Source organism: Eumetopias jubatus, unplaced genomic scaffold (genome assembly GCF_037043125.1).
Source record: "Eumetopias jubatus isolate StellerSeaLion01/CBP00866 unplaced genomic scaffold, mEumJub1_p1.0 scaffold_2, whole genome shotgun sequence".
Lineage (NCBI taxonomy): Eukaryota > Metazoa > Chordata > Mammalia > Carnivora > Otariidae > Eumetopias > Eumetopias jubatus.
This window is the reverse complement of record NW_028274808.1, coordinates 131,965,250-131,991,489: the sequence shown is the minus strand read 5'-3', so window position 1 is coordinate 131,991,489 and position 26,240 is coordinate 131,965,250. Positions and strand designations below refer to the sequence as shown.

Genomic DNA, 26,240 nt, shown 5'->3' with positions numbered 1-26,240 from the left:
AACTGCCAGAAGCCATACTAGTTTTGTCAAGTCTCTTAGTGTAGAGGTTGTGATGGAGCTGCTATATGCCAAAAGTTGTGCATTCTCCAGTCTTCAGAACAATACTTGTCAAAATTTGATTAATCTGGCTTTTGAGACTGTCAAAGTTTTATAATGTCTGTGTCTCTACCACACCATTGAAAGCACTGGACTTCGTACTTAAATGTTTGCCACATTACTAAGATAATGAACATAAAAAACTGAAAGCCAGATTACAAACGGTTTTGTTCATTCTGAATTACCAATCTTCAGTCTGGCGGTTTGGCTAATTTTTGCCCCTTGTTTTGTCTTGGGTTTTGCTCTGTATTCCTGCTCCGAGCTGCGCTTCCGGCTCACAGCTGGTTTGCTCCTCCACTGGTTTGCCAAGGCCACATCCGGCAAAGCTTTGTCAAATTTAACAGCTACAGTGAACAGCCTGGTAAAAGAAGACAAAAGTCTTCAATGCGTTGCAAATCTCTAAAGTACCTCCTTTTCTTGCAACCACTCGTTCAGATAGGATTAGGACGCCCACTGTTCACTACCTGAGGGGCCTGTAACTCCTTCCTGCCGAGAAAAACAGAAACAGGTACACGACTGTCTCTCAATCCCTTTTCTTTCTTTGCCCATTTCCCCCCTTCCAACTCCCCATCTTCTTGCACTTCCTCCTTTTCTTCGGGTGCTTTCTCGGTCTAGTTCGCACCACTCCACCCCAAGTACGCCTGCGCAGACTGGAAGGTCGAAAAACGTGAACGCTGCGAAGCCGGCGCTGTTTTTGCTTTACGGCGCGGCTGTAAAGCGCTGTCACTGACGTGTGAGGCCACGGGGTCCGCGTCGCTGTTCTGAGGCAGCAGGTGCTGGTACCGTCCGCGTCGCTCGCAGATCTGGTTCCTTTCGTCTCACTGGCGCGAGCGGGGGATTATCTTGGGAGAGCTCCCGGTCTTGTGTGTTTCCCTGAAAGACGTAGATACTCCTTCCCCGGAACGGGAGGGCGGTCCGTCCTAGTGCCCGCTAGATAACCTGGGGCTGTGGGGCGGACCGAGGCTGTGGCCCCGGCTAAGCGTGAGCTCGCTCCGCGAAGCCGCCCGCGGGCAGCTGATGGCCGAACGCATCCTGGGAAAGACTGTAGCCACAGTGTCTCTCTCTCTGGCCTTGGCCTCTGTGACTGTCAAGTCCTCAGGCTGTTGCAGCATTCCGGCGTGCAGGTATTTCCTGGTGCTGCCTTCTGAGTCCTGGGGTTGTGGGTGGAGCCAGCGTCGGGTCCTGCGGATTCTCTAGGCTTTGCTTGCATCCCGGGTTTCTATAGCCCGGTGTACGTTTCCTCCCCACCACCTCTACTTTTAAGTGTAGATCATATATTTATTATCTTCCTCTTTACCCCTGGATAAATTTAGGGATTTATGGTATCTCATACTGCCTCCTACTTTTCTTGTTTGGCATGTCATGTTTACTGGGGCAAAAGGAGATTTTCTTCTGTTCGCCCCTCTCCATTTTTGTCCTGTCCTTTTTTTTTTTTTCCTTTTTCTTTTTCCCTGGAACTCTTGTGACAGCTGTTGGACCTTCCGGATTGAACTTCTTGCTTCTCTCTTTCTCTCATTTTCCATTCGTTTCTTTTTTGTATAATGTTCTCAGAGATTTTACTCAGATTTATCTTCCAGATTACTAATTCAGACTTCATTCCATTGCGTCATCACTTCTATTAAATTGTAGATTTTGACAAGAACTCTTTTTTCTCTAATTGCTCTTCTTAATAGCAGCCTTTTCTCATTTTATGGATATAAAAACTCTTGAATGTAAAAATGTGTAATTAAAACGTGTAATTTTAATCGTAAATGTGACATTTACGATTAAAATTGTAATTTTAATTACAATTAAAATGTGAAATGTAAAAATGATAATTAAAATAAAAAATTATCTTCTGTTTCGTGAATTATCTGTTAATGGGTCCCTGGTTCTGTTAATTTTCAGTCCTTTCTCCTTGTGTTCTCAAACGTTGGGTGGACACCGGTTATGCATTTATATTTTGATTAAGTAATGGACATTGTTTTCTCTAAATGGGAGGACTGTTAGAACATTGGCCTCCTACACCAGGGCACGTAGCCTGGAAGGTTTCAGTTGAGTGTGTGTGAGCAGGGAGCTGGTAGACAGGCTGGGAACCCTCCCCTTCCCCCTTTCTTCCAGGTTTTGCACCCGTGGAGCACGTTCTCTGCTGAGCATAGGTGTGTTAACTTTATTTCCTGGTGTTAGTGTGAACTGTGGTGATACGAAGCCTAAATTGCTGCTGTATTCTCTAACACCAATATTCCCAGTAGAGGTTCTAGTCTTCATTTTAACTTTTTGGCTTTATCCCAGGGGCAAACATAACCAATGCCAACTTTTTATTTGGGAAAGGAGGACGACGAAGTTCCATGGTTGTTGCCCCACTGCCCACTTAGGACAACTGGGCCCACTCTTTTAAGCTTGAAACCTCTCAGGCCTCCTCTTGTAGAAACAGCATCTCTCACCCACTTTTCTGTGCATATTCTCAAATATAATTTGTTGTATTTTGGCTTGTAAGTCAGTATGAATCCATCCACTTTCTACCTGAAATTGGTTACAATCTCTTATTCAGTGGTGGTCCAGTCTCTCTCCTGCTGTGGATTTTGTTGCCTTTCGTACATCATTATCTCTTTTCAGTGGGATTTGGGGAGGGAAGGAATAAACGTCTATGCCTTTTATAATATAACAGCGTGTGTCAACCAAATTCCAATTAAAATTTTTTAAAAGAATTAAAAACCAAATATTCCAAGTTAAAGACAAAAAAACCCAAACTATGTTCTTTGGAAGTTATAAATGCTATTTTTCATAGATGCCACCAGAACAGTATAAAATTGCTTGCCAGTTACTTTTTTTTTTAAGATTTATTTATTTTAGATTTATTTTAGAAAGAGAGTGCGTGGGAATGGGGGGAGGGGCAGAGAGGGAGAAAGAAATCTTCAAGCGGACTCCCCACTGAGCACAGAGCCTGAGGAGGGGCTCCATCCCAGGACCCTGAGATCATGACCTGAGCTGAAGTAAGAGTCTGACGCTTAACTGACTGAGCTACCCAGGCACCGCAGTTACTCTTCATTTTTATAATGCTAGGAGCCCTGGGTGAAGTGAGGGTATATGTAAAACCAGTGACTGCTTATTGATGCCCAGAAATTTTTGATTTTGATGTAATTTCCAATTTATCTGTTTTTCTTTGTTGCCTGTCCTTTTGATTATATCCAAGAAATCATTGTCAAGTTTAGTGACATGAAAGTTTCCCTGTATGTTTTCTTCTAAGAGTTTTATAGTTTTAGGTCTGGGTCTTTGATTCATTTTGCATTAGTATTTGCATATGCTATAAAGTAAGGGACCGTCTTCATTTGCGTGTGGATATCTAATTTTCCCAGGCCCATTTGTTGAAAAGACTGTCCTTTCCTGTTGAATAGTTTTGTCAAAAATCATTTGACCATGTATGTAAGGGTTTATATGTGGGCTCTCCACTCTATCCCATTGGTCTATATGTCTGTCTTTATGCCAGTATTATACTGTTACGATTACTATAGGTTTGTAGTAAGTTTTGAAATTAGGAAGTGTGACACCTCCAACTTTTTCAAGATTGTTTTCATTGGACCGTTTGGGGTCCCTTGTTTGTGATCTTAGAAAGTTTTCAGTCTTTCATTATCACACCAAAAAGTGGGCTTTTGTATATGGCCTTTACTATGTTGAGGTAGTTTTCTTCTTTTTCTTCTATTCCTAGTTTGTTGAGTGTTTTTATTGTGAATTTTATTTATTGGATTATGACAGACTTTTTCTGTATCAGTTGGGATGATCATGTGTTTTTTTCCTTCATTCTGGTAATGTGTATTACATTGATTGATATTTGTATGTATAAACATCCTTGCATTCCAATAAATCTTGGTCATGGTGTATAATCCTTTAAATGTACCGTTGAATTCTGTTTGCTGCTTTTTTGTTGAGGATTTTTGCATCAGTATGCATCAGGGATATTGGTGTATAGTTTTCTAGTAGTGTCTTTGTCTGGCTTTGGTATCGGGGTAATAATGCTGGCCTCATAAAAAAAAATTGGATATATTCATTCTTTAGTTTTTTTGAAGAATTTGAGGAGGATTGGTGTCAATTCTTGAAATGTTTCATAGAATTCACCAACGAAGCTGTCGTCTCCCAACTGTTTCTTTGTCAGGAGTAAATAAATACGGTTTTGCATCACCTTTTAAAATTATTTATAGGGGTGCCTGGGTGGCTCAGTCGTTAAGCATCTGCCTTCGGCTCAGGTCATGATCCCAAGGGTCCTGGGATCGAGCCCTGCATCGGGCTCCCTGCTCGGTGGGGAGCCTGCTTCTCCCTCTCCCACGCCCCTTGCTTGTGTTCCCTCTCTCGCTGTGTCTCTCTGTCAAATAAATAAAACCTTAAGGGGCGCCTGGGTGGCTCAGTCGTTGAGCGTCTGCCTCCGGCTCAGATCATGATCCCAGGGGTCCTGGGATCGAGCCCCGCATCCGGCTCCCTGCTCGGTGGGGAGCCTGCTTCTCCCTCTCCCACGCCCCCTGCTTGTGTTCCTGCACTCCCTCTCTCTCTCTCTCTCTCTCTCTCTTTCTCTATCAAATAAATAAATAAAATCTTAAAAAAAAAACCTTAAAAAAATAAAAAATAAAAGATTTTATTTATTTATTTTTGACAGAGAGACAGAGAGACAGTGAGAGCAGGAACACAAGCAGGGGGCGTGGGAGAGGGAGAAGCAGGCTCCCCACCGAGCAGGGAGCCCGATGTGGGGCTCGATCCCAGGACCCCTGGGATCATGACCTGAGCCGAAGGCAGACGCTCAATGACTGAGCCACCCAGGTGTCCCAATAAATAAAATCTTTTAAAAAATAAAATTATTTATATAACCCCATTCAAATTTCACCACTTGTCCTGCAAAAAAAAATTTTTTTTTCTTTTTTGGTTCAGGAACCAATCCAAGATCATTGATTGCATTTAGTTTTCATGTCTCTGTAGTCTGCATCTATCTGAAAGAGTTACTTGTCTTTCATGATGTTACCAGTTGAAAGAGTACACACATTTATTTTGCAAGCTGTCCTTTGACCTGCTTCTATTCTATATGTCCTCATGTTTTCGATTCTGGTCATACATTCTTGTAAGGAATACCTCAGAAATGATCACTGTACTTCTCACTGTATATCAGGAGGCACAGGATGTTGACTTATTTCACCACCCTAACAAGTTGGCGTTTGATCATTGATATTGTAAGAGCAGAGCAGGGATGCTGTCATCAGTTTAGAATTCATATATTTATTATAGTCTGACTGTCAGTGGTATTACGTTAATTCTTGTACAATGTAAGAACTTACAACAGATATTTCCATTTCCTTGTTCTTCTTTTGGGCCATTCTTGGCATACATTTTACCCGTGTGTTAGACCATAGACCATTTTTTTTAAAAAGTCTTCTTTTAATTTGTTTTTATGGTTGAATTTTCATAACAAACTTCCTCAGCTTTTGTGCTAACAAAAGTAAACTTCTGTCCCTTTTTCTCAACTAAAAGAAATTCAGTGAGTAGTTTCCAAGTAATAAGATTTGGCAATATTTAAAGATTTTTCATATTTGAAAATAATTTTCTCATAGATGTTAGACTTTTATACTTTGAAATTGAAAAGTATGTTTTTGGGTCTTTGAGTTAGGTTCTTTATTTTTAATTTTTTATGGCATTTATGTGAAAGATTTTTCCTTTTTCTTTTTTTTCTCTCCAGAAACACATTTTCATCCTGTGGGTTTTATCTTAGCTCAAACATCATGTCTAGTTCTAATGGTGCCAAAGAGAATTCCCACAAGGCGGCTCGGACATCTCCTTACCCAGGTTCAAAAGTCCAACGCAGCCAGGTTCCTAATGAGAAAGTAGGCTGGTTTGTTGAGTGGCAAGACTATAATCCTGTGGAATACACTGCAGTCTCTGTCTTGGCAGGACCGAGGTGGGCAGATCCTCAGATCAGGTGAGCAAATTAGCTGGCATTAGCCGGTAGCTGAGTGTAGGATGGTGACAAGAATGGTTGTATTTGTAAATTACCATTTTGACAGCTGAAAAATTATTTTTATCTAGTGTTTGACTTTGTCAGAACTCAGTTTCCACATTGGCTTGAATTCTTGCCAAAGCTAGACCATCCATGTTTGCTTGTTTTTTTGGGGGTTTTATGATGATCTTTCCAAACAAGTAAATCTGTTTTACTGTGGAGTTTTATAGAATGGCAAGTGGTGATATCTATTTTCATTTGTTCTGTTTAGGTTATCAGTAGAACACCTTTTGTGATTATTTTCCACCATTGCTAGACTTGTATTTGAAGTAGTGAAAATATTTTTCAGAATTTTTTCAGATTACTAAGAACAGGAGGATGATAAAATTAGAGCAGTGGGAAAAAAATGGAAAAGGTATAGATAAAGGAGAGAAAAGAAAACAAACACTCAAGCAAAAATCCTTTGACTAAATTCATAGAAATACATCAATTCACATTTTATATTTATGTTCCTTTTAATGAATATAATGATAAGAGTTTTTTAATGTACTAACTACAAACTAGGTGTTGTACTAAGTGTTTTATAAGCATTATTTTATTCTTATAACTATTCTGGAAGACAGATGGGGTTCTTATTTCTACTTGATAGAAAAAACACACAAAAAATGGAAGCACAGAAAGGTTGCCCTTTACCTCTGGTCACAGAGCCAATAGATGGTGAAGCTTGGACTTGAACTCAATCTGGCTCCTATACTTCATGCTCTTAACCACTCTACTAAACTGCTCCGTGGTTTTAGAACAGTTTTATAAGTTTGATTTAATGGGCCAGTTTATTATAAATGCTTTCCAAGGGATTCTTTAGTCAGGTAAGTAAAAAATGTTGCTAGTTAGATCTGGTATTAGTTCATTAGGTTAAACTTTACCGTGGTCTTATGCTCTGACTTGATTTTGACCTACAGTTGTCTTATTTTATCTGATAGTACTTGAACTTTTATTTCTTATTTTTTTGTGATAGTACTTGGATTATTAATTAATCATGAGGCTAACCTGTGGAGAAATTAGTAGCTTCAGTGAATTCTACTTCCCCTCATTTTAGAGTATTTTATGTATACATGATAGACAATTAAAATTAATGGTGTTGGCAAGGGTGCTATATAGTGTAAACAGAGGAACATTTTCTTATTTTTCATTCAGTTTATTTTTTAAGAGTTGGATTTATATCACCATCTAAGTCAAGCTTTCTTACTAACATTAATATTTCAGTTATGGTTAGGTTCATGCTTTTTTTCCCCATTGGTGAATTTCTAGAGTCCCAAAAGCATTGTAACACTGGTTTTATAATTTCGTGATTTCTACCATTTAATTCTTTTTATTTGTGTGTTAGATAGAAGATTGGTTAGAAGTCTTGAAAGAATGTCTGAATCATTCAAATTGGAATTTATTTCCAAACTAGAGCACAAATACTTCGATGCTCACTTACTGAAATTAAAGCAAGAAAGAAACCAAAACTTACGTCAGAACTGCCTATGAACAATTCACTATCAGTGCAGTTATGTCAGTGGTTTCATAATGGTGAGGAAAGTAGTTTATTTATATTTACTTTGGAAATATTTTTATTGAGGAATGACAAACGCAGTAGAGTGCACATTTCTTATGTGTGCTTCTATAGCTCAGAACGATTTTATTTATACGGCTCTAACTACCATTGAGATCAAGATCTAGAACACTTATATAATATTTATTTTAGTCTACATTATAGTTAGTATGAAGTTTTGGGGTAAATTCATTGTTTTGTGGGTTTATTTTGATGAAAATATTAGTGTACATTTGAGGAAATTAAACTTACTTTGAGACAGTAAAAACATCAAGATATCAGAAAGGATCTTATTTTGGGGACCACAAAGGAACCACTAATTTCCATATTGTGCCCACAGACAATTCCTCCTTGCTAATAGTAGCGTAGACTTTTTTGTAGCACGTGGGAGGAGCTGCAGATTTTCTGCATAGTCCTTCCCAGAGGGGTTATAATACACATCCTTGTATTATAAGGTGTTTTGGTTAACACTTTTTTAAGAAACTGTTTTGAAGGAGTAAGATGGATTTGTAAATGAAAACTGACTCTTAAAAAATTAAGTTTCACGGATACTTTATTGTAATAACAGGTTGACTGGCATTAGTGATCTCTTGGTAGTATTAGGCCATTATTCTTATTTTGCTTTGGTATTCTCATTGCAGTGAGAGTAACTTCTCTCCCAAGTTTAATGAAAAGGATGGGCATGTTGAGAGAAAAAGCCGGAATGGTTTGTATGAGATTGAAAATGGAAGACCCAGGTAAGTACTGGGGATGGGAGAATGTAAGAATGTAGAAAACCCAATTAACATTTATTGAGTGTTTGTATGTGCCAGACAATATAAAAAAGAATTTATATGCGTGATCTGATTAAAACATTACAGTAACCCCACGAGTGGATATTGTTAGTTCCATTGACAGATGAGGATAGAGAAGGTAAGCAATTAGCATACAGTAAGTGGGAGAGGCAGGATTTGAATGTGCTTTTTTATAACTCCACCTTGTAGGTGGAAATAATGAATTGAGTAAATGAACAGAGAAGGGAGGGCGCCTGGCTGGCTCAGTCAGTAGAGAATCTGACTCTTGATTTGGGGGTTGTGAATTGGAGGCCCACATTGGGTGTAGGTATTACTTAAAAAAAAAAACCCCAAAAACAAAAAACGGGATTGAAAATTGTACATTCAGTAGTTTATTAAATTTATTAAATTGATGTCTTAAGGTAAGAATTTACCCCAGTGTAAGAGTAAAAATAAAAATAACACAGTAACTTAACATGAAGATTCTTTCTGTACTTCTAAAACTGATTTTTTTTTTTTAAAGATTTTATTTATTTATTTGACAGAGAGAGACACAGTGAGAGAGGGAACACAAGCAGGGAGAGTGGGGGAGGGAGAAGCAGGCTTCCCGCCGAGCAGGGAGCCCGATGCAGGGCTCGATTGCAGGACCGCAGGATCACAACCTTAGCCAAAGGCAGACGCTTAACGACTGAGCCACCCAGGCGCCCCTCTAAAAATGATTTTTATACACAACTCCGAAAATTTCCATTTTCCTTAACAAGACATTTTAGGAAGAAATGTAAAAATTAGCATGCCTCAAATAAAACAAAGAAAGATCAGGGATCTGTAGTCATAGTTCTTACCTTGAAAAAATGTTGTGATTTGTATTCTTAGTTCCTCAAGGACAAGGCAGTGGTTGTACTCCTCTCACCATAACCTGGTCCTTCAGTTTTGCTAAATTCAGCCTTTGGTCATAACTTCACCTTTCTGTGTTGTTGGATCTTTTTAAGTCAGACCCTCCTTGCATTTGACTTATTCCTTTGGTTCATTTCTGGGTAAAATATATTAAAAGATATGTACCCACGTAAAGGATAGGCAGCAGAGGCAAGATAGCATGTTGTTTCAGCCAAGAGTCTGACTAACAAACAACTCTAGCTTGCCTGAGTAAAAAGTGAACTTTAGGGTTATAGGATCATCTCAAGGAGCCCAAAGCATAAGTGCAACTAACTTGAGGAAAGGTAGAATTGAAAATCCATCTCTTGCTTTTTTTACATGTTGCTTTTATTTCTCTTTCACGGCAAACAACTTTCTCTGCTTCTCAGGCTACAAGATAGTCTGTGTGTCTTTTCCATAGTTTCTAATGTACAAGTTAGAGGCTTGGTCATCTGTTAAAAACTGACATTCTCTCTTAATATATTTTTTTAAGATTTTTATTTATTTGTTTGACAGAGAGAGACACAGCGAGAGAGGGAACACAAGCAGGGGGAGTGAGAGAGGGAGAAGCAGGCCTCCGGCAGAGCGGGGAGCCCGATGTGGGGCTCGATCCCAGGACCCTGGGACCGTGACCTGAGCCGAAGGCAGACACTTAGTGACTGAGCCACCCAGGCAACCCTTAATATTGGTTTTGATCATTTGTATTCAGGGGTGGGTGGTTACATGGAATAAACATAGTCGTAGGCCGCCTTGCCCCTCTTCCTGTGAACTTGAAAAGTAAAATTATTGGCACCTGGCCAGGTGTCTTGTCTTTATTTGTAAGTCTTGCTGAAATATTTCTGAGCCTAATACAAAAACAGTAGCAAAACTCATTCAGCCTGAATAACAGTCACAGGAAAGACCAGAATAAAAAGAGATCGCTGACAGAAAATTTTGGCTATGTGTTTATTTACTTTCATGTATTGGGAGGACAAAAGATAAAATCTTAGTAAGGTAGGACTGTAGGTTACAGTATTTTACTGGTACATGATGAAGTTGAACATTTAAGGAATATTGACTGGAAGAGAATTACGCATGAATGTTGCTATGTTTACCTGACAGACTTTTTAACATTGGGTTATGCTATTTGGTTACACAGTAAGTTGGGATTTTTATATTGCTTTCTTTAAAAATCTTGAAATCCTGAGTAATACTACCAGCTCATTATATGCTACAAAATATATATTATTGGTAATAAACATCCAGAACCCACTGAGAATAAATGGACTTTTATTAAAAGTAACAAAAATAGGGGTACCTGGCTGGCTCAGTTGGAAGCGTGTGCGACTCTTGATCTTGGGGTAGTGGGTTTGAGCCTCACATTGGGTATAGAGATTACTTAAACTTTAAAAAAGTAACAGAAATATTTTCATGAGAAGGGTTGTATGGAATGGGAGTAAGAAAAGGAAGTGGTGAGAAAGTGAAGACAAGTGTGGTTGTCTTGAATGATAAATCATCACTGTTGTAGAGATAGATGATGATTAGGTGCAGACCATTCATCTGCCCTGTTGTAAGAGTCCAATAAAGTTCTGGTTTGAATTTAGGAGTAGAGATGAAAACAGAAAAAATTCTCATATTGAGAACAACTTTGAGAATGAGATCTTCTTCCTGGTTCAAGCCCAAAGCTTAAGACGTGCACAAAAGAAATGTTAAATAACAGTGTAAGGAAATACGGGATTTTAGTGCCAGATGTGTGATAATGCTAGTGGATTTGGGACGAGATATTATTTCCCTCTTATTGTACTTACTGCCTTCTTTTGGGCCATATCAAGTTGGGTTAAAAAAGATGAACACATTCAATTGATTTTATATTTTTTGTCCCAGAAATCCTGCAGGACGGACAGGACTGGTTGGCCGGGGGCTTTTGGGGCGATGGGGCCCAAATCATGCTGCAGATCCCATCATAACCAGGTAAGAATGAAAAAAACATTTCAGCAGCAGAGAGCCAAGTGATTGAGAAATACAGACTGTAACTTGTGTTTATATACACACACGTCTAGTATGTATGTGTATATATAACATGCATATATAATGTATACGTGGTTTTATATATACATGTGTGTATATATAGGTACCTTGTGAAATCTATATTTTAAAGGGACTTTATGTGAAATCATATCGATATAAGTGTAAAGCTGTAGTTTTATGTTATATGAGTAGATTAGGCATCTGAACGAAGTTAACTCACGTGGTATTTACTGAACATCTGTTTGTTCACAGAATTGAGTAGGTGCTTTGGAGGATATAAAAAATAAAAGAATCCTAAGTTTCAGCTCCCTGTCACAGAAGAGCTATGGCTTCATTTGCGAGATGAAAAATATGAAATAAGAAAACATGTCAAGGTTAAAAAAAAAAGAAAACATGTCAGGTAACATGGGTGATAGAGGATGCTTTAGAAAATTAGATGAGGGGCCCCTGGGTGGCTCAGTAGGTTAAGTGTCTGACTCTTGATTTTGGCTCAGGTCATGATATCGAGCCCTGCATTGGGCTCCGTGCTGGGCATGGAGCCTGCTTAAATTTTTCTCTCTCCCTCTCCTCCAACCACCCCCCCCCAAATTAGATTAGATGTGGGTCATGATGATGGTAAGCTGGAGCACCCAAGAAAGGCATTATTAAGGAGGCCAACTTGAGCTGAACTTGGAAGCTTAGATAGGGGGACAGTAGGAGGCCTAAGAAAAAGGCTTGTAGTAATATCTGAGTACTGAGGGCCAGTGAAAAGACCAGCTTGGTTGAAGCAGAAGATTTTTGTAGGAAAATAGCGGGTAATCAAACTTACTTAATTTTTGTGCAATTTTATTGTGGAGAATATTAAATGCCAAAGTTAAGGAGTGTGAACTGGAGCCAGTGAAGGTTTCAGAACAGGGGACAGGCATTCTCTTCCTGAAGCCTGGTCTATCTGGTAAGCCAAATTGTATTCAGAAGACCCCTTGGTGAACATGAATAGAATAAAGAAGGTAGGTGAATCCAATGTTTAGATGTACTTGACCATCTCCATAGGGATCATCTTTCCAATACATCTGGAATATCCTGTCATCCTTTTAATTTTTTTATTTTTAGGATTTCTTCACTTCTCAACTCCCTTCTCACATGTAATTGTCACTTTCCTTTAAATAATGCAAATACCCTCAATATTTTTACTTCCTTTTTTTTTTTTTTTTAAGATTTTATTTATTTATTTGACAGAGAGAGAGACACAGCGAGAGAGGGAACACAAGCAGGGGGACTGGGAGAGGGAGAAGCAGGCTTCCCACTGAGCAGGGGGCCCATTGTGGGGCTCGATCCCAGGACCCTAGGACCATGACCTGAGCCGAAGGCAGACACTTAGTGGCGGAGCCACCCAGGTGCCCCACTATTTTTACTTCTTGTGTTTTGATATTTTGAGGACCTTTCATTCTTTCAGGAGACTTTGTTTTTCTCTGATCTGAGATATAAGTATGATTTCATAGTTTAATTCTAGGAAAGCAGCTTATTTCCCTTATTTTCAAGTTCCTGGAAGAGGCACCGATATTTGTGCCATCTTATTCTCCTACTTGCCCTTTCAGTTCTCCCGCCAAAAGAGATATTTACCCCACACCCCACCCCAGATTTATCTTTCATCCATCTACCCTCCTACCAGTCCACCTCCCTACCTACATATCTACCTACCAACCTACCTATCAGTTTCAAATTCCTTTAGAAGCTTTATGGTTTAAATGAAGTGGGAAGAGTTAATGTATTTTTATTAATGAATGTAAGTAAAAAATACTAATGACAGTATCAGTTTCTTTCCAGTTTTGCTGAAGCTGGCTAAAATCAGGAAGGTGTGAAACATTTGAAGCAGGAATGCTAGTAAGGGGCCAAGAAGAAAAGGGAAGCTAGAGTCTTGAAAATTAGCTTTTCGTTAGCTTATTTTTATCTCTGGTGGACCAAATATACAGGAGTGTATATGGTGATTGTGTTGCATTGTTTCAAAATAATAGACATCTTGAGCTTAATTCTCTCATTATACAAAGGAGACACCTGAAGGCTTTGAGATGGTCCAAGGCTATGAAAGAGCCCACAGGTGGCAGAGTCTAGCTTTCCCAGCTGTGCTGTTAGGTTGATGCTCTTTGCTACCTCGGTAATGGATCTATTAACCGATGAGTCCCTTTAAATAGATGAGTGGCAGTAGAAATGGAGGGAAGAGAAGAATGTAAGATGTTAGTTTGTCCATTTGTTTCTCACAAAACTCCTCAAAGTAGGTATTAACCTTTCTATTTTATAGATCTGAAAATGACTCACTGAGGTTAAGTGACTCGCCTAAATCTCGTAGATCTGAAATTTGAATTGGGGATATTTGGCTTCAGATATTGTGCTTTTCCTCTTTTATACCAGTTTTTCACTAGTGAGTAATCCCTAAGAGTCACCTAGTCACTTTTAAAGAAAAGATTCCATTCCCTTTTCTTTCAAGTACTTCATGATTCAGGAACAGCATTGTATAGGATAGAATTTCACAAACGTTCTTGTCCATACTCTCCAGGCAAATGTTAAATTTTTCTCTTCCCAGATGCCTCTCCTAGAGATTCTATGTGTCCAACTATCTGACATTCCTTTAGATCCTTTAAAATGAAAATGTGATGGGAAGTGTTAAATATTATTATGAATAAAATCAGATCAAAAGTTAATGGTGTTAACATTTTCTTTCTAGTTTTGGTGAGACAGGAAGGTGTGGGCCATCAGAAGTGGGGAGGGAATGTCAATAGTATATAGAAATATCATTGGTACTGAAGACATGTTAATGAGATTCATTAATTAAAATGATACATTATTTCCAGTATATCAGATTTTGTTTTAAATTTGGTAATGATGTATTGGGTACAAATAAAGAACAAAGCAAGAAACTACTCTGCTTAAAATCCTTAAGTGAGTGGCTTCAGGATAAAATCTGAGAATGTAAACATGATGTGCACGCTGTTCAGTCTCTGGCTGGTCCTGCCTTGCCCGGCAGGCGGCATCTCTCCCTCTGTTCTGCTTGTCTTCCCCGTGCCGTAGCCAGGACTGGCTGGCTGGCTGAGCAGCAGGGGACTGTGTTGGTCTCTGTTTTCCCAGCTCCTTGAATGTGATGTGTAGTAGGTGCTAGTAAATGTTTGTGAGCGAACAGCATCGTCACTCACCTTCTTACTACCTCCTCTTATCTAATTAGTGTAAACATTGTGTTTGTTTGACTTAAGTAAATAGTATAGTGATTAAGAGAACAGATTCTGGAAGCAGATTGCCTGGGTTCAAATCCTGGGTGGTAGCACTTACGAGCTCTGCAATCTTGGGCAAGTTTAATCTACCTCTCTGTGCCTCATTTTCCACATCTGCCTGTAAAGTAAAGGTAGTAATGCAACCGCTTGATAGGGTTGTTTTGAGGTTTCAATGGAGAAGTACATTAAAGACTTAAAACAGTTATCGGGTACGTGATAAGTGCTATATAAATGGCTTTTAAGAAATAAAAGTAAAACGCATGCTCTTTCTCTTCTTACCATGTCTGCCTTCAGTCCTGTCCTCATCATCTTGTACGTGGATCACGGTAACAGTTTTCTAGCCTCCCGTCTTGCTTCCCTCCAAACCAGCCTCCATACTTTTGTCAAAGTGAGTGAGCGTTCTAAAATACCAGTTGCTTATGGCTTTGCCCTCCTTAAATACATTCTCTGGCTCTCTAAGCAGCTGACTTTGATGAATTCTTTGCCTACTCCTCCAGCTTCCTCATACCTCTTGCCCCCACTGATGCCCATGGGGCCAGACCCCACCTATACATTCAGTTTCTTGAACATACTATTTTACATCTTTGTTTTTTCCTCATGTTATACCTATGTCTGGCATCCTTAAAAACTGATGCTGTCTTCTTGTACTAATTATTCTTTCATTTCATTCTTTCAATTATTAATTCATTTCATTTCATTAGTGTACTCCTCAAACTGTCATTTTCTCTTACAATTCATTCACTTACATGTCTAGCTCCACGCTAGACTCTGAGCTCATTCAGGGCAGGAATTATGGGATAGAACTGGTAGTCAGCCACTATATAAAGAAATTTGGAAACTCCTATTTAAACTCATTTATTTAGGGGCATCTGGGTGGCTCGGTCGGTTAAGCGGCTGCCTTCGGCTCAGGTCATGATCCCAGGGTCCTGGGATTGAGCCCCACATTGGGCTCCCTGCTCAGCGGAAGCCTGCTTCTCCCTCTCCCCGCTTGTGTTCTCTCTCACTATCTCTGTCACTATCTGTCTCTCTCTCTCTCAAATAAATAAATAAAATCTTTAAAAAAATAAGCTCATTTATTTCATTGAATCTGATGCAAAGCAGTGATTAGGTACCAGGCTTTCTTTTCTGATTAAGTATTGGAAGTTCAAAGTCTTTATCTTTGCCTAAGACAGTATTAGAACAATTCTTAAAATTGGGTGTTGGGGTGGCTATGGTAGGGGTAGAGAAGGGAAAAGGGAGATGTATCAGCATTTGGGAAAGAGGATATGGTTAGAAGAAGTGCATTCTGAAAGGAACCATCCCCTTGATATTTATTTATTTAAAAAACAATTTTTTTAAGATTTTATTCATTTGAGAGAGTGAGCGAGAGGGGGGGAGAAGAGGCAGAGGGCGAGGGACAAGCAGACTCTGCGCTGAGCACGGGCCCAATGCAGGGCTCGATCCCAGGACCCTGAGATCATGACCTGAGCTGAAATCAGGAGTCGGACACTTAACTGACTGAGCCACCCAGGTGCCCCTACACTTGTGATTCTTAAAAAAGGTCCTTGGACTGGTTTTTACGTTTACACCCCTGTCTCTAAATTCTGTTTGGCTTTTAAACTTCTTTTTTGACAGTACTTTAAGTAGTAAAAACTATTTATATTCTGAATTTTTATTACGGAGAATACAGTATCTTTTATAGAAAGTAGATATCTGACTTGGTTTGTAATAGTGCAAAATACCAAATGTTTCTATTACAAGATATTTTTCTGGTAAAACTAGCTGAATTGAGGTAAATTTACATATAGTCTTGTTATAAAGAAAAATACATCTTCGTAACTTTGTCTCAAACTTGAGACAGGTCCTTTTCTTTGTTCTAAATCTTTTATGATTTTATGTTACTATTTACAGGTGGAAAAGGGATACAAGTGGAAATAAAATCACCCACCCCGTTTCTGGGAAAAACATCTTACAGTTTGTGGCAATAAAAAGGAAAGACTGTGGAGAATGGGCAATCCCAGGGGTAAGAAAAGAACTAAAATTAAATCAAATTAATGTTTTAAGTCCTTAGTTGCTTCATTTGCTGCAGGGTTATTTATTGTGTGTGGATCTTTATCCTTCATTTATTTTCCATTCCTCTCCACTTCAATTAGTAATTCTTTTGTCATTCATCACTGCAATGAAGTCTCATTGTCAATAGCAAGTGTAAGATAATGCATCAAAGTTGTTAGAATTTAAGTCTAATTATAAAACCTTTGGAAAAGAACATGGACTTGTACATGTTTTGTACAAGTCTACACATAGACTTGTATCCTGGCTTTCCCACTTTGAGCTGAATATTTGGAGTTCAGACTCTTCTCTTTAAAATAAAGGTAATGGGGTACCTGGGTGGCTCAGTCATTAAGCATCTGCCTTCGGCTCAGGTCATGATCCCAGGGTCCTGGGATCGAGTCCCACATCGGGCTTCCTGCTCCGCGGGAAGCCTGCTTCTCCCTCTCCCACTCTTCCTGTTTGTGTTCCCTCTCTCGCTGTGTCTCTCTCTGTCAAATAAATAAAATCTTTAGAAAAAAAATAAATAAAGATAATTGTATCTACTTCATAGGATTACTAGCAATAGCATATAAAGCACCTCACATAAAGTGGGTATTCATAAATGTTGGATCCCATTTCAGAATTCAACCTCTACTCCAAGTCCAGAGTAAAACTGTTAACATTGTTTTGTTCAATTCTGATAACTTTAGACATAAAAAAAGATAACTTTTATTACTTACTGTTCCTTGTAGTTTTAAAAGTTTCCATAATATCGGGCGCCTGGGTGGCTCAGTTGGTTAAGCGACTGCCTTCGGCTCAGGTCATGATCCTGGAGTCCCGGGATCGAGTCCCACATCGGGCTTCCTGCTTGGCAGGGAGTCTGCTTCTCCCTCTGACCCTCTTCCCTCTCGTGCTTTCTATCTCTCATTCTCTCTCTCTCTCTCTCTCTCAAATAAATAAATAAAACCTTTAAAAAAAAAGTTTCCATAATATCAGGAATAGTGGACTGTTTTTGCATTCATGTCAGTGTACATTTGAAGTGGCATTTTAAAATGGGTGTTTGTGTAACAGGTTTTTTTTGTTTTGTTTTGCTTTTTAAGATTCTGTTTATTTATTTTTAAGATTTTTTATTCATTTGACAGAGACACAGCGAGAGAGGGAACACAAGCAGGGGGAGTGGGAGAGGGAGAAGCAGGCTTCCCGCGGAGCAGGGAGCCCGATGTGGGGCTTGATCCCAGGACCCTGGGACCATGACCTGAGCCGAAGGCAGACGCTTAACAACTGAGCCACCCAGGCACCCCTGTTTATTTATTTATTTTTAAGATTTTATTTATTTATTTGAGAGAGAGAAACACAGCGAGAAAGGGAACACAAGCAGGGGGAGTGGGAGAGGGAGAAGCAGGCTTCCCGCGGAAGAGGGAGCCCAATGGAGGGCTCGATCCCAGGACCCTGGGATCATGACCTGAGCTGAAGGCAGATGCTTAACGACTGAGCCACCCAGGTGCCCCTTATTTATTTGAGAGAGAGAGAGAGGAATAGAGACGGGCAGAGAGAAGCAGACTCCCCACTGAGCAGGGAGCCCAACACGGGACTCGATCCCAGGACTCCGGGATCATGACCTGGGCTGAAGGCAGATGCTTAACCAACTGAGCCACCCAGGCTCCCGCAATAGAAGGTTTTGTTTTGTTTTTTAAATTTTTTTAATTTTTTAGCAACAGAGGGTTTCCTATTTTATGCCATATGAAATGGAGATAGTTTGATAAGAGGATGACTGATACATATACTGCTATCTGCAAGAATGGTTTTTTTCTTTGTAGGATAAAAATGGACTGGAGGGCGCCTGGGTGGCTCAGTTGGTTAGGCGACTGCCTTCGGCTCAGGTCATGATCCTGGAGTCCCTGGATCGAGTCCCGCATCGGGCTCCCTGCTCGGCAGGGAGTCTGCTTCTCCCCCTGACCCTCCCCCCCATGTGCTTTCTCTCTCTCTCATTCTCTCTCTCAAAAAAAAAAAAAAAAAAATCTTTAAAAAAAAAATGGATTGGAATGAGCAATGGGGAAGTATTAGCTTGCTGTATTCTTTCTTGCCTCCAGGCCTTCCTTCCTTAGCTGGAGTTTGGAAGGTATCAGGAAAGGAGTCTGATTGGCTCAGTTTACCATAGGCTAACCTTGGACCAATTACTGTGATCAAATACATGAAATACCCTGACTGGCTGCTTCTCCTAGAATCAAATGGTTTACAGAAGAACATACCACAGGAGAATGGGGATCATGATTATGGGCAGATAGAACAATAAATGTGTACTGTATCACCCAGTAAATATTTGTTGCATGAGTTGAAACATAGTACTTTTTCTTTTTCTTAAACAAAAATGTGACTGTTAGGGGATGGTGGATCCAGGAGAGAAGATTGGTGCTACACTTAAAAGAGAGTTTGGTGAAGAAGCTCTCAACTCCTTACAGAAATCCAGCGCGGAGAAGAGAGAATTAGAGGAACAGTTGCACAAACTCTTCAGCCAGGAACATCTAGTGGTAAGAAATGGTGGTTCCTCTGAAGGATTAAGCCCCATGGATTAGTGAAAATTATTTAAAAGTTCACCTGGATAGCTGGTAGATTATTCTCTGAATAAAGTGAATTACCTATGTATTTGAAATGAATATTCATGAAAACAATTTAAATTCTAGGGGCGCCTGGGTGGCTCAGTCGTTAGGCGTCTACATTCAGCTCAGGTCATGGTCCCGGGGTCCTGGGATTGAGCCCCGCATCGGGCTCCCTGCTCCGCTGAAGCCTGCTTCTCCCTCTGTCTGCTGCTCCCCCTGATGTGCTGTCTCTCTCTCTCTCTCTGTCAAATAAATAAATAAAACCTTTAAAAAAAAAAAAGACGCTTAACCAACTGAGCCACCCAGGCACCCTGAGGGTTTTGTGAATTTTAAAGCTGACTCAAATGGTTCTGGACAGTATTGTTTCCTGGGAAATTTAAAACAAGCATATGGAATGCTACATGAAAAAAGCTCTATGATATTTACATTTCTTCTATGAAAGGTGAAATAATGGGGTCAGTTATGTCAAGGGGTTTTAAAATGGAGCTAAGAGGCCTTTAGGGAGGTGGGCCTTATACACTTCCTCACCAGGTGGAGCCCTGAACTTTTAAACTGGGCCAAACCACAAATACTCCAAAGACTCTACACAAACACCTGCAACTTGCTAAAGAACAGACCTGCTTAGTGATAGCCTTAGCAAGCAATTATATTCAGCCACAATTGGTTTTCTGTACCAACGCCAGTGAAAATTCCTTGTAAATAACTTCTACAAGCATTCTCTTTCTGTCTTTAAAAAACCCTGACTTGGAGCACCTGGGTGGCTCAGTCGTTAAGCGTCTGCCTTCGGCTCAGGTCATGATCCCAGGGTCCTGGGATCAAGCCCCACATCAGGCTCCCTGCTCAGCAGGAAGCCTGCTTCTCCCTCTCCTTCTCCCACTCACCCTGCTTGTGTTCCCTCTCTCCCTGTCTCTTTCTCTGTCAAATAAGTAAATAAAATCTTCAAAAACAAAATAAAAACTCCTGACTTTGCTCCCTAGTGGGACACTGGGTTGCTACCCAGATCTGTGTACTCTGAATTGCAGTTCTTTGATCCTAAATAAATGCTTAATTATTGCCTCCTGACAGTTTGAGCTTGGCACTTTTTTCTTACTGTGGTAAAAAATAAGTAACATAATTTACCATTTTAACTATTTTTAATGTACAGTTAAGTAATGTTAATTATATGCACACTGTTTTGCAACAGGATATTTACATTTCTGATTCTAATAAAGGTAACATGCATCTGCTCTACCCATTTGTGTTCATTCTTCACTTTTTTTCTGCCTTCTTTTAAAAATAGATATATAAGGGATATGTTGATGATCCTCGAAACACTGATAATGCGTGGATGGAGACAGAAGCTGTGAACTACCATGATGAAACAGGTAAACTGACTTATGTTTATTAAACCGACTGGATAAGAGGCACTCTGATATTTGTGGAATGAATGCTCATCAAAGAGCATTTGCTTTTTCAAAGCTCTTGATAGCATTGCCACATTGTTTTACAGAAATATGCCATTTTCATTCCCAACAGTGATTAAGAGTGTTACTTTTAATTTTTTGATAGTTATAATTATTTTAATAAATTTATATTTGTAAATATAAATATTTTCATTTATGATTTCTGGTTTGGGGTCATGCTTAGAAAGATCTACTTAAGAGTGTAAAATGAGTTGCCAATAATTGTTTTATTTTTTTTACATTTAAACCTAATCCCTCTAGAATTTATTTATTTATTTTTAAAGATTTTTTTAATTTATCTTTTGACAGAGAGACAGTGAGAGAGGGAACAGAAGCAGGGGGTATGGGAGAGGGAGAAGCAGGCTTCCCGTGGAGCAGGGAGCCTGATGCGGGGTTCGATCCAGGACCCTGGGATCCTGACCTGAGCTGAAGGCAGACGCTTAATGACTGGGCCACCCAGGGGCCCTTAGAATTTATTTTGACATAAGTTTTCATACTTATTTAATATGAACTCTTTTTTTTTTTAAGGCTAATATTCTTAAAGGGAAAAGTTTCCTTATTGGTACCTCTACTTAAAATTTAGGAACTTGGGGGTGCCTGGGTAGCTAAGTTAAGTGTCTGACTTCACCTCAGGTCATGATTTCAGGGTCCTAGGATCGAGCCCGACGTTGGGCTCAGCACTCAGCGTGGAGTGTGCCTGTCCCTCTACCCTCCCTCCTGCTTGTGCTCTCTCTCTCTCTCTCTCTCAAATAAATAATAAATAAAATCTTTTTAAAAAAAATTAGGAACTTGGTTAAAATTTGGGCATTTGGAAAATTTGGAACATTCTAGTTTTTAATTGACTGGGCCACCAAATACAATGATGATTTAAGATTATTTTTAGTAGGAATACTTGAATCTATAGAATTATGTTGAAAAATAAATAAATAAATGAATTACTTTTCCTTGGTGATGTTTTTTCTTTGGTAACAGGTGAGATAATGGATAACCTTACCCTAGAAGCTGGAGACGATGCTGGAAAAGTGAAATGGGTGGACATCAGTGATCAACTCCAGCTTTATGCCAGTCACTCTCAATTTATCAAACTTGTGGCTGAGAAGCGAGATGCACACTGGAGTGAGGACTCTGAAACTGAGTGCCGCGGGTTGTAGCCCGCATTGCTGTGGGAGCCACAGGCCAGCAAAGGGGTGCGTGCTGAAAAGAAGGCGGTATCACAGAGCTCATCCTACAGGAGGGCAGGGTTGGTCACTTGGAAATTATTTTATTCACTTTCAGAGCTATTTGCATTTAGAAGGTTCACATCGGAATAAAATTAGTAAATATGGTAAAATGCAACACAGAATTTTCTGCTTTCTAATCAAAAGAAATATAAACAATCATTTTGTCTGTATTCTATTTAAGCATAGCTTAAACCAACTCTAAACAACTGATGATCTTTGAAGAATCATAATCTGAATAAAGATAAATTTATGGTCACCCATAACTTCTGTTTTCCATCTAGTTCTTATTTTTCAGTTCTGTTCTTTTTTGTTTCTATTGATCTTCTGGTGTCTGAAGGATGTTCCTGCCACATCAGTCTCCTTTAGGAGGAGCACCACCATTGTCTAATCTAATTTATCTTTAAATTATTTCCTTCATATTTTGTTTTATGTGATCTTGCTGAAACTGATTTCAAAATGGAAACCTTATGTATTCTTGACTTTAGAGTCATCATTGTTTTGAGGAAATTTCGGTCATTCTTTTAGTCAATAAAGATCAAGATCAATGAACAAGAGCTCATGTTCTCACTTCTCCCCAAAAATTCTGAATTTAAAATATGTTCAGGAAATTAGTAAATTGTTTATTTCAGTACTGTAACTGCATGTATCATAATAGATGTTCAGAAAGGAAATGAGAGAGAGGGAGGTCTTTGAGAGTTAAAGTTTTTTTTTTTTTTGGAAGGGAACGTTAAGGATTTGAATAGGTTTTTGAGAGGCCCACTGTTAACATTATAATTCCCAGAGGAAAGGAAAGAGTTGTTGATGTTCTAGGTGCTTCTGGAAGCAGGGAAGAGGAAGGAAAAGAATACTTGTCTGAGTGGGCATGTATATCACATTCTGGCTGTAAGATAACTATTAGGAAAGTCCCACGGTATTTAGTCCTGTCAACCTAAAGTAGGGACCATCATAATTCCTTCATTCCAGCTGGACTGCAGGTGGGGCATCTGAAGAAAAGGAAGTTTAGGGGATAGAGACATGGTTGTTTCCCTTTCTTCACATATTTGAAAAAGGTATTAGGTTTACTCTGTAGCTTGAGGACAGAACTTGGGCTAAGGTAAATCAAAAGTGTCTCCCCACCCAGTTTAGTGTCAAAACTACTTTGGTGGTAAACCTGAGCTGAACTGACAGTAAGCTTTCTTCCCATTCTTGTGACTATAAGTTTTGCTGGGAAAACATTAGAATGTTTGATTTCAGGATGTTTCAGACCCTTCTGGAAGAGTTATAAGGTTTAAATATGGTCTTAATTTTCTAAAATCCATAAAATGCTGGTCCCTGGGTATGTAATAAGGGACTGGTGCTGACCAGGATGACCTGCTCATTAGCGGACAGGTAGGATGACCTAGAACGATTTGGATTCTACATTTACTCTGTGGCAGGAAGAGATTGCTTTTTCCTGGCACTGAATAGAATTCTTGAAATTGAAGCTGCTTACTAAAGCTCTTGAGAAAGTTTGAGCAATTCCCTGAAGGTCAACATTTACTTATGTCTAATAGTGTTGAAATACTTACACTGACATTAGAAAAGATATTAGATAGTACAACATTTTATTTAAAGAATGACTAAAGCACATGATCTGTAGATAATAAATTCTTCATGGCATTTTGGAGTTTTCTCTGGAACATATACAAAGTATGCAGAATTAGAAAACTATAAACTATAGAAGGATAGAAGTAGATAATCTTCTGATAAGTTTTAAATATCCAGCATCATCTATAATAAGAAAAACCAGATTAAAATTTTAGTTTAAGACATTTCTGGAGGAATATCTGCTCCTATATTACTAGGTGATATTACCTCCATGTTTGCTTTTATTATATTTTAGGTATAAGGAATACTCTTGGAATACTTTTATCTAAAGGAGATTTTTAGCAAAATAGTAATAACATCCATTTACTGAGTATCTACATGATATCACTCAATTGTCAACAACAATCCTATGAAGTTAGGTGGTATTATTTCCATTTCACAGATGAAATGATATTTAGAAAGATTGTCCCAAGGTTAATTCGGAAAGGGACAGAGCTGGGATTTGAATCCTGGTCTGCCTTGTTCCTAAACCTGTTCTGTATTATGTTCCTTACTAAGGTGATGAAGCTTTTATGATCTGTTATTTTAAGCATGCTCTTTGGAAGACTATATATTACCTAAGGAGTACCCACATTATCCATAGTGATACAGTTAGAGTTTACGACTTGACTTTAGGGCCACGTGTGATTTAGCTAGCGTTGTCGAAATTGAAATTTTGGCTCAGAGACAGTTTATTTGGTAATATCTTAAGGATAACTGGCAGCAACCAATATTTGTCTTGCTAGCAGGTGTTCTTAAGCTTTTGAAAGCATTTCAAACTCAAACGGAAGCATATGCTGAACTTACATAATAAGACCATAATTATCTAAACCCTAAATATTTGGTAGCTAAAGAGGGCACTTGAAAATTCTAACCACTTTTAGAGGTTAAATGCTGTATTTTCTTACAGTATAAGAAATGGTGGTTGGTATTATACTCTAACATATTTGTGAAGTTTTAATAAACTGATTTAAAAATACATCCTTTGAAGAAAGCTTTTAAGTAGGTTAATTACCTGCTTTCATCAGTACACTTGCATCAAACTATTTATCAATATGGACATGACCTGAGACTATTAAACTGCTAAGATAAAAATATTTTTAAAATGTATAATAGTGCTTGAAATATATTTGGAGATTTTACCCACCGTATATAACTTCTGACATAGTAGTGAGAGAATTATTTCTGCCAAAATAAACAATACAGATTATGGTTATTATATGAAGGTATTTTTTGCCATAATTTCTTCTTTGCTTCCACTCATGTCTCCCATCCTATGGTTATTTTATTGCTGATGGATTCGTATTGGTATAATCACGTGTACTGGGAGGTAGAAAATAATGTAGTTCTGTTATACCAGAAGTACTGATAAATTGTATCTTCAACTGGGTTTTCTGCAATAAAGCACTTAACTTCTCCCATCTGGCCTTTGATAGCCTGATAAGAGCATTTGAAATAGTAAGAAATACTAAATAAGCGTTTTAGGGCAGTGAAATTTGTCAGAAGGAAAACTTGGGGTAAAATCCAATTTCTCAAAATTGGGATTGGGAATATTTTGACTCATTAGCTTCTCTCAAGGTAGATAAAATAAATACATGCTGTATATACTTTTGATTGACATTAATTCAGATATTTAAAAAAGAAATATACCTTTTTTTGGTATATATTTTAAATAAAAACAAACTTGGATGAGAATCAAAGTGGGAAGTTTCAAGATTTGTAGCCTCGCTATCCAGCAAGCTGATGCTTTTGTGGTATGGAGATGTGTTGCTGTGCCTTGAAATCGGGCCATTTCTAGATGTGGTAGTTTCACAGCAGACTGTGCTCATTGCTTACTATGAATTGTCCATAAAACAAAAACAAGCTTGAGGTAAAATTTACTGTTTGAAATTTCTTAAGCTAATATTGCATATATTTCTGTAAGCTGAAATTTTGTCACATACCATGCACATTATGAAAATACCTTTTTAGACCTGCAGAAATTCTGATCTAAAGAGCCCAGAGTTTATAATTAAGGAGCTCTAATTTGGGTAAGTCAGTTGGGTTTGACTCTGCCATATGTTTTTATAGTTCAGGAGAATTATCCTTACCTTTCCTGAGATTAAATGTCACTTGCTTTTATCAATAAAATCATAGAAATAAAGTCTTACCCCAATGAAACCCTAAAAAAAAAAAAAACTCATCAGTCCATTAAATAGGTTTGTAGTTTTTAATAGCTTAAAAATTAATATGAACTTACCCCAAATTGGTTCAAAATAGAAGTGATTAACTGTGAAAGAAGAAAAGTCAATGATCAGTGCTAGAGCTGTCAGAGGGTTTATTTTTTAACTTAGTCCACATACAAGCTAAAATATTTTCTATATGAAAATCTTTTTGTTGAAAAATTCCATTTTTAGTGCTTTATTTACATGATGTAAGATTTTAAAATGAATGTACACTATCTAAATTTCCTTAATTCAAAAAACTATTTCCTTGTAACTATTTTCTTGTAACTATATTCACTATATCTGAAAGATAGGAACTTGATGTGAATGGTTAAGAAACTTGCTGTGTACACATCCAGGCAAGTGCTACATTAAATTATGCAAGCTCCCTATGTGAATGATACTTGAACCAAAATTTTAGGACAACTGTGACTACTTTGCTTTGAGGGTCTGCTTAGACAAGCAGTTTCACTGGAAAAGTACTGCTTTGTAGCTTCCAGAGGTCCTTCTGTTTTAACAGACTGGCAGCTCGCTCAAGGAATTGACCACTGAAAGAAGGCGAATCCCTTTATTTGCAGAGCTGTCCACCCC

At 38.6% G+C, this 26,240-nt stretch overlaps 1 protein-coding gene across 3 annotated transcripts; it reads left to right on the top strand.

Moving 5' to 3' along the window:
- Window positions 1–455: 455 nt before the first annotated feature.
- Window positions 456–22,103, top strand: NUDT9 (nudix hydrolase 9). 3 transcript variants are annotated; one of them, XM_028117783.2, is made up of 8 exons: window positions 456–604; window positions 5,789–6,028; window positions 8,282–8,377; window positions 11,189–11,275; window positions 16,462–16,573; window positions 18,963–19,109; window positions 20,458–20,542; window positions 21,593–22,103. In XM_028117783.2, exons 2-8 carry the CDS (start codon window positions 5,832–5,834, stop codon window positions 21,769–21,771), a joined length of 903 nt encoding a protein of 300 aa, XP_027973584.1. In that variant the 5' UTR covers window positions 456–604; window positions 5,789–5,831; the 3' UTR covers window positions 21,772–22,103. The 3 variants fall into 3 exon arrangements, with proteins under 3 accessions (XP_027973584.1, XP_027973583.1, XP_027973585.1); XM_028117782.2 differs by lacking the exon at window positions 456–604 and adding an exon at window positions 813–1,220; XM_028117784.1 differs by lacking the exon at window positions 456–604 and adding an exon at window positions 848–869.
- The last annotated feature ends 4,137 nt before the right edge of the window (window positions 22,104–26,240 follow it).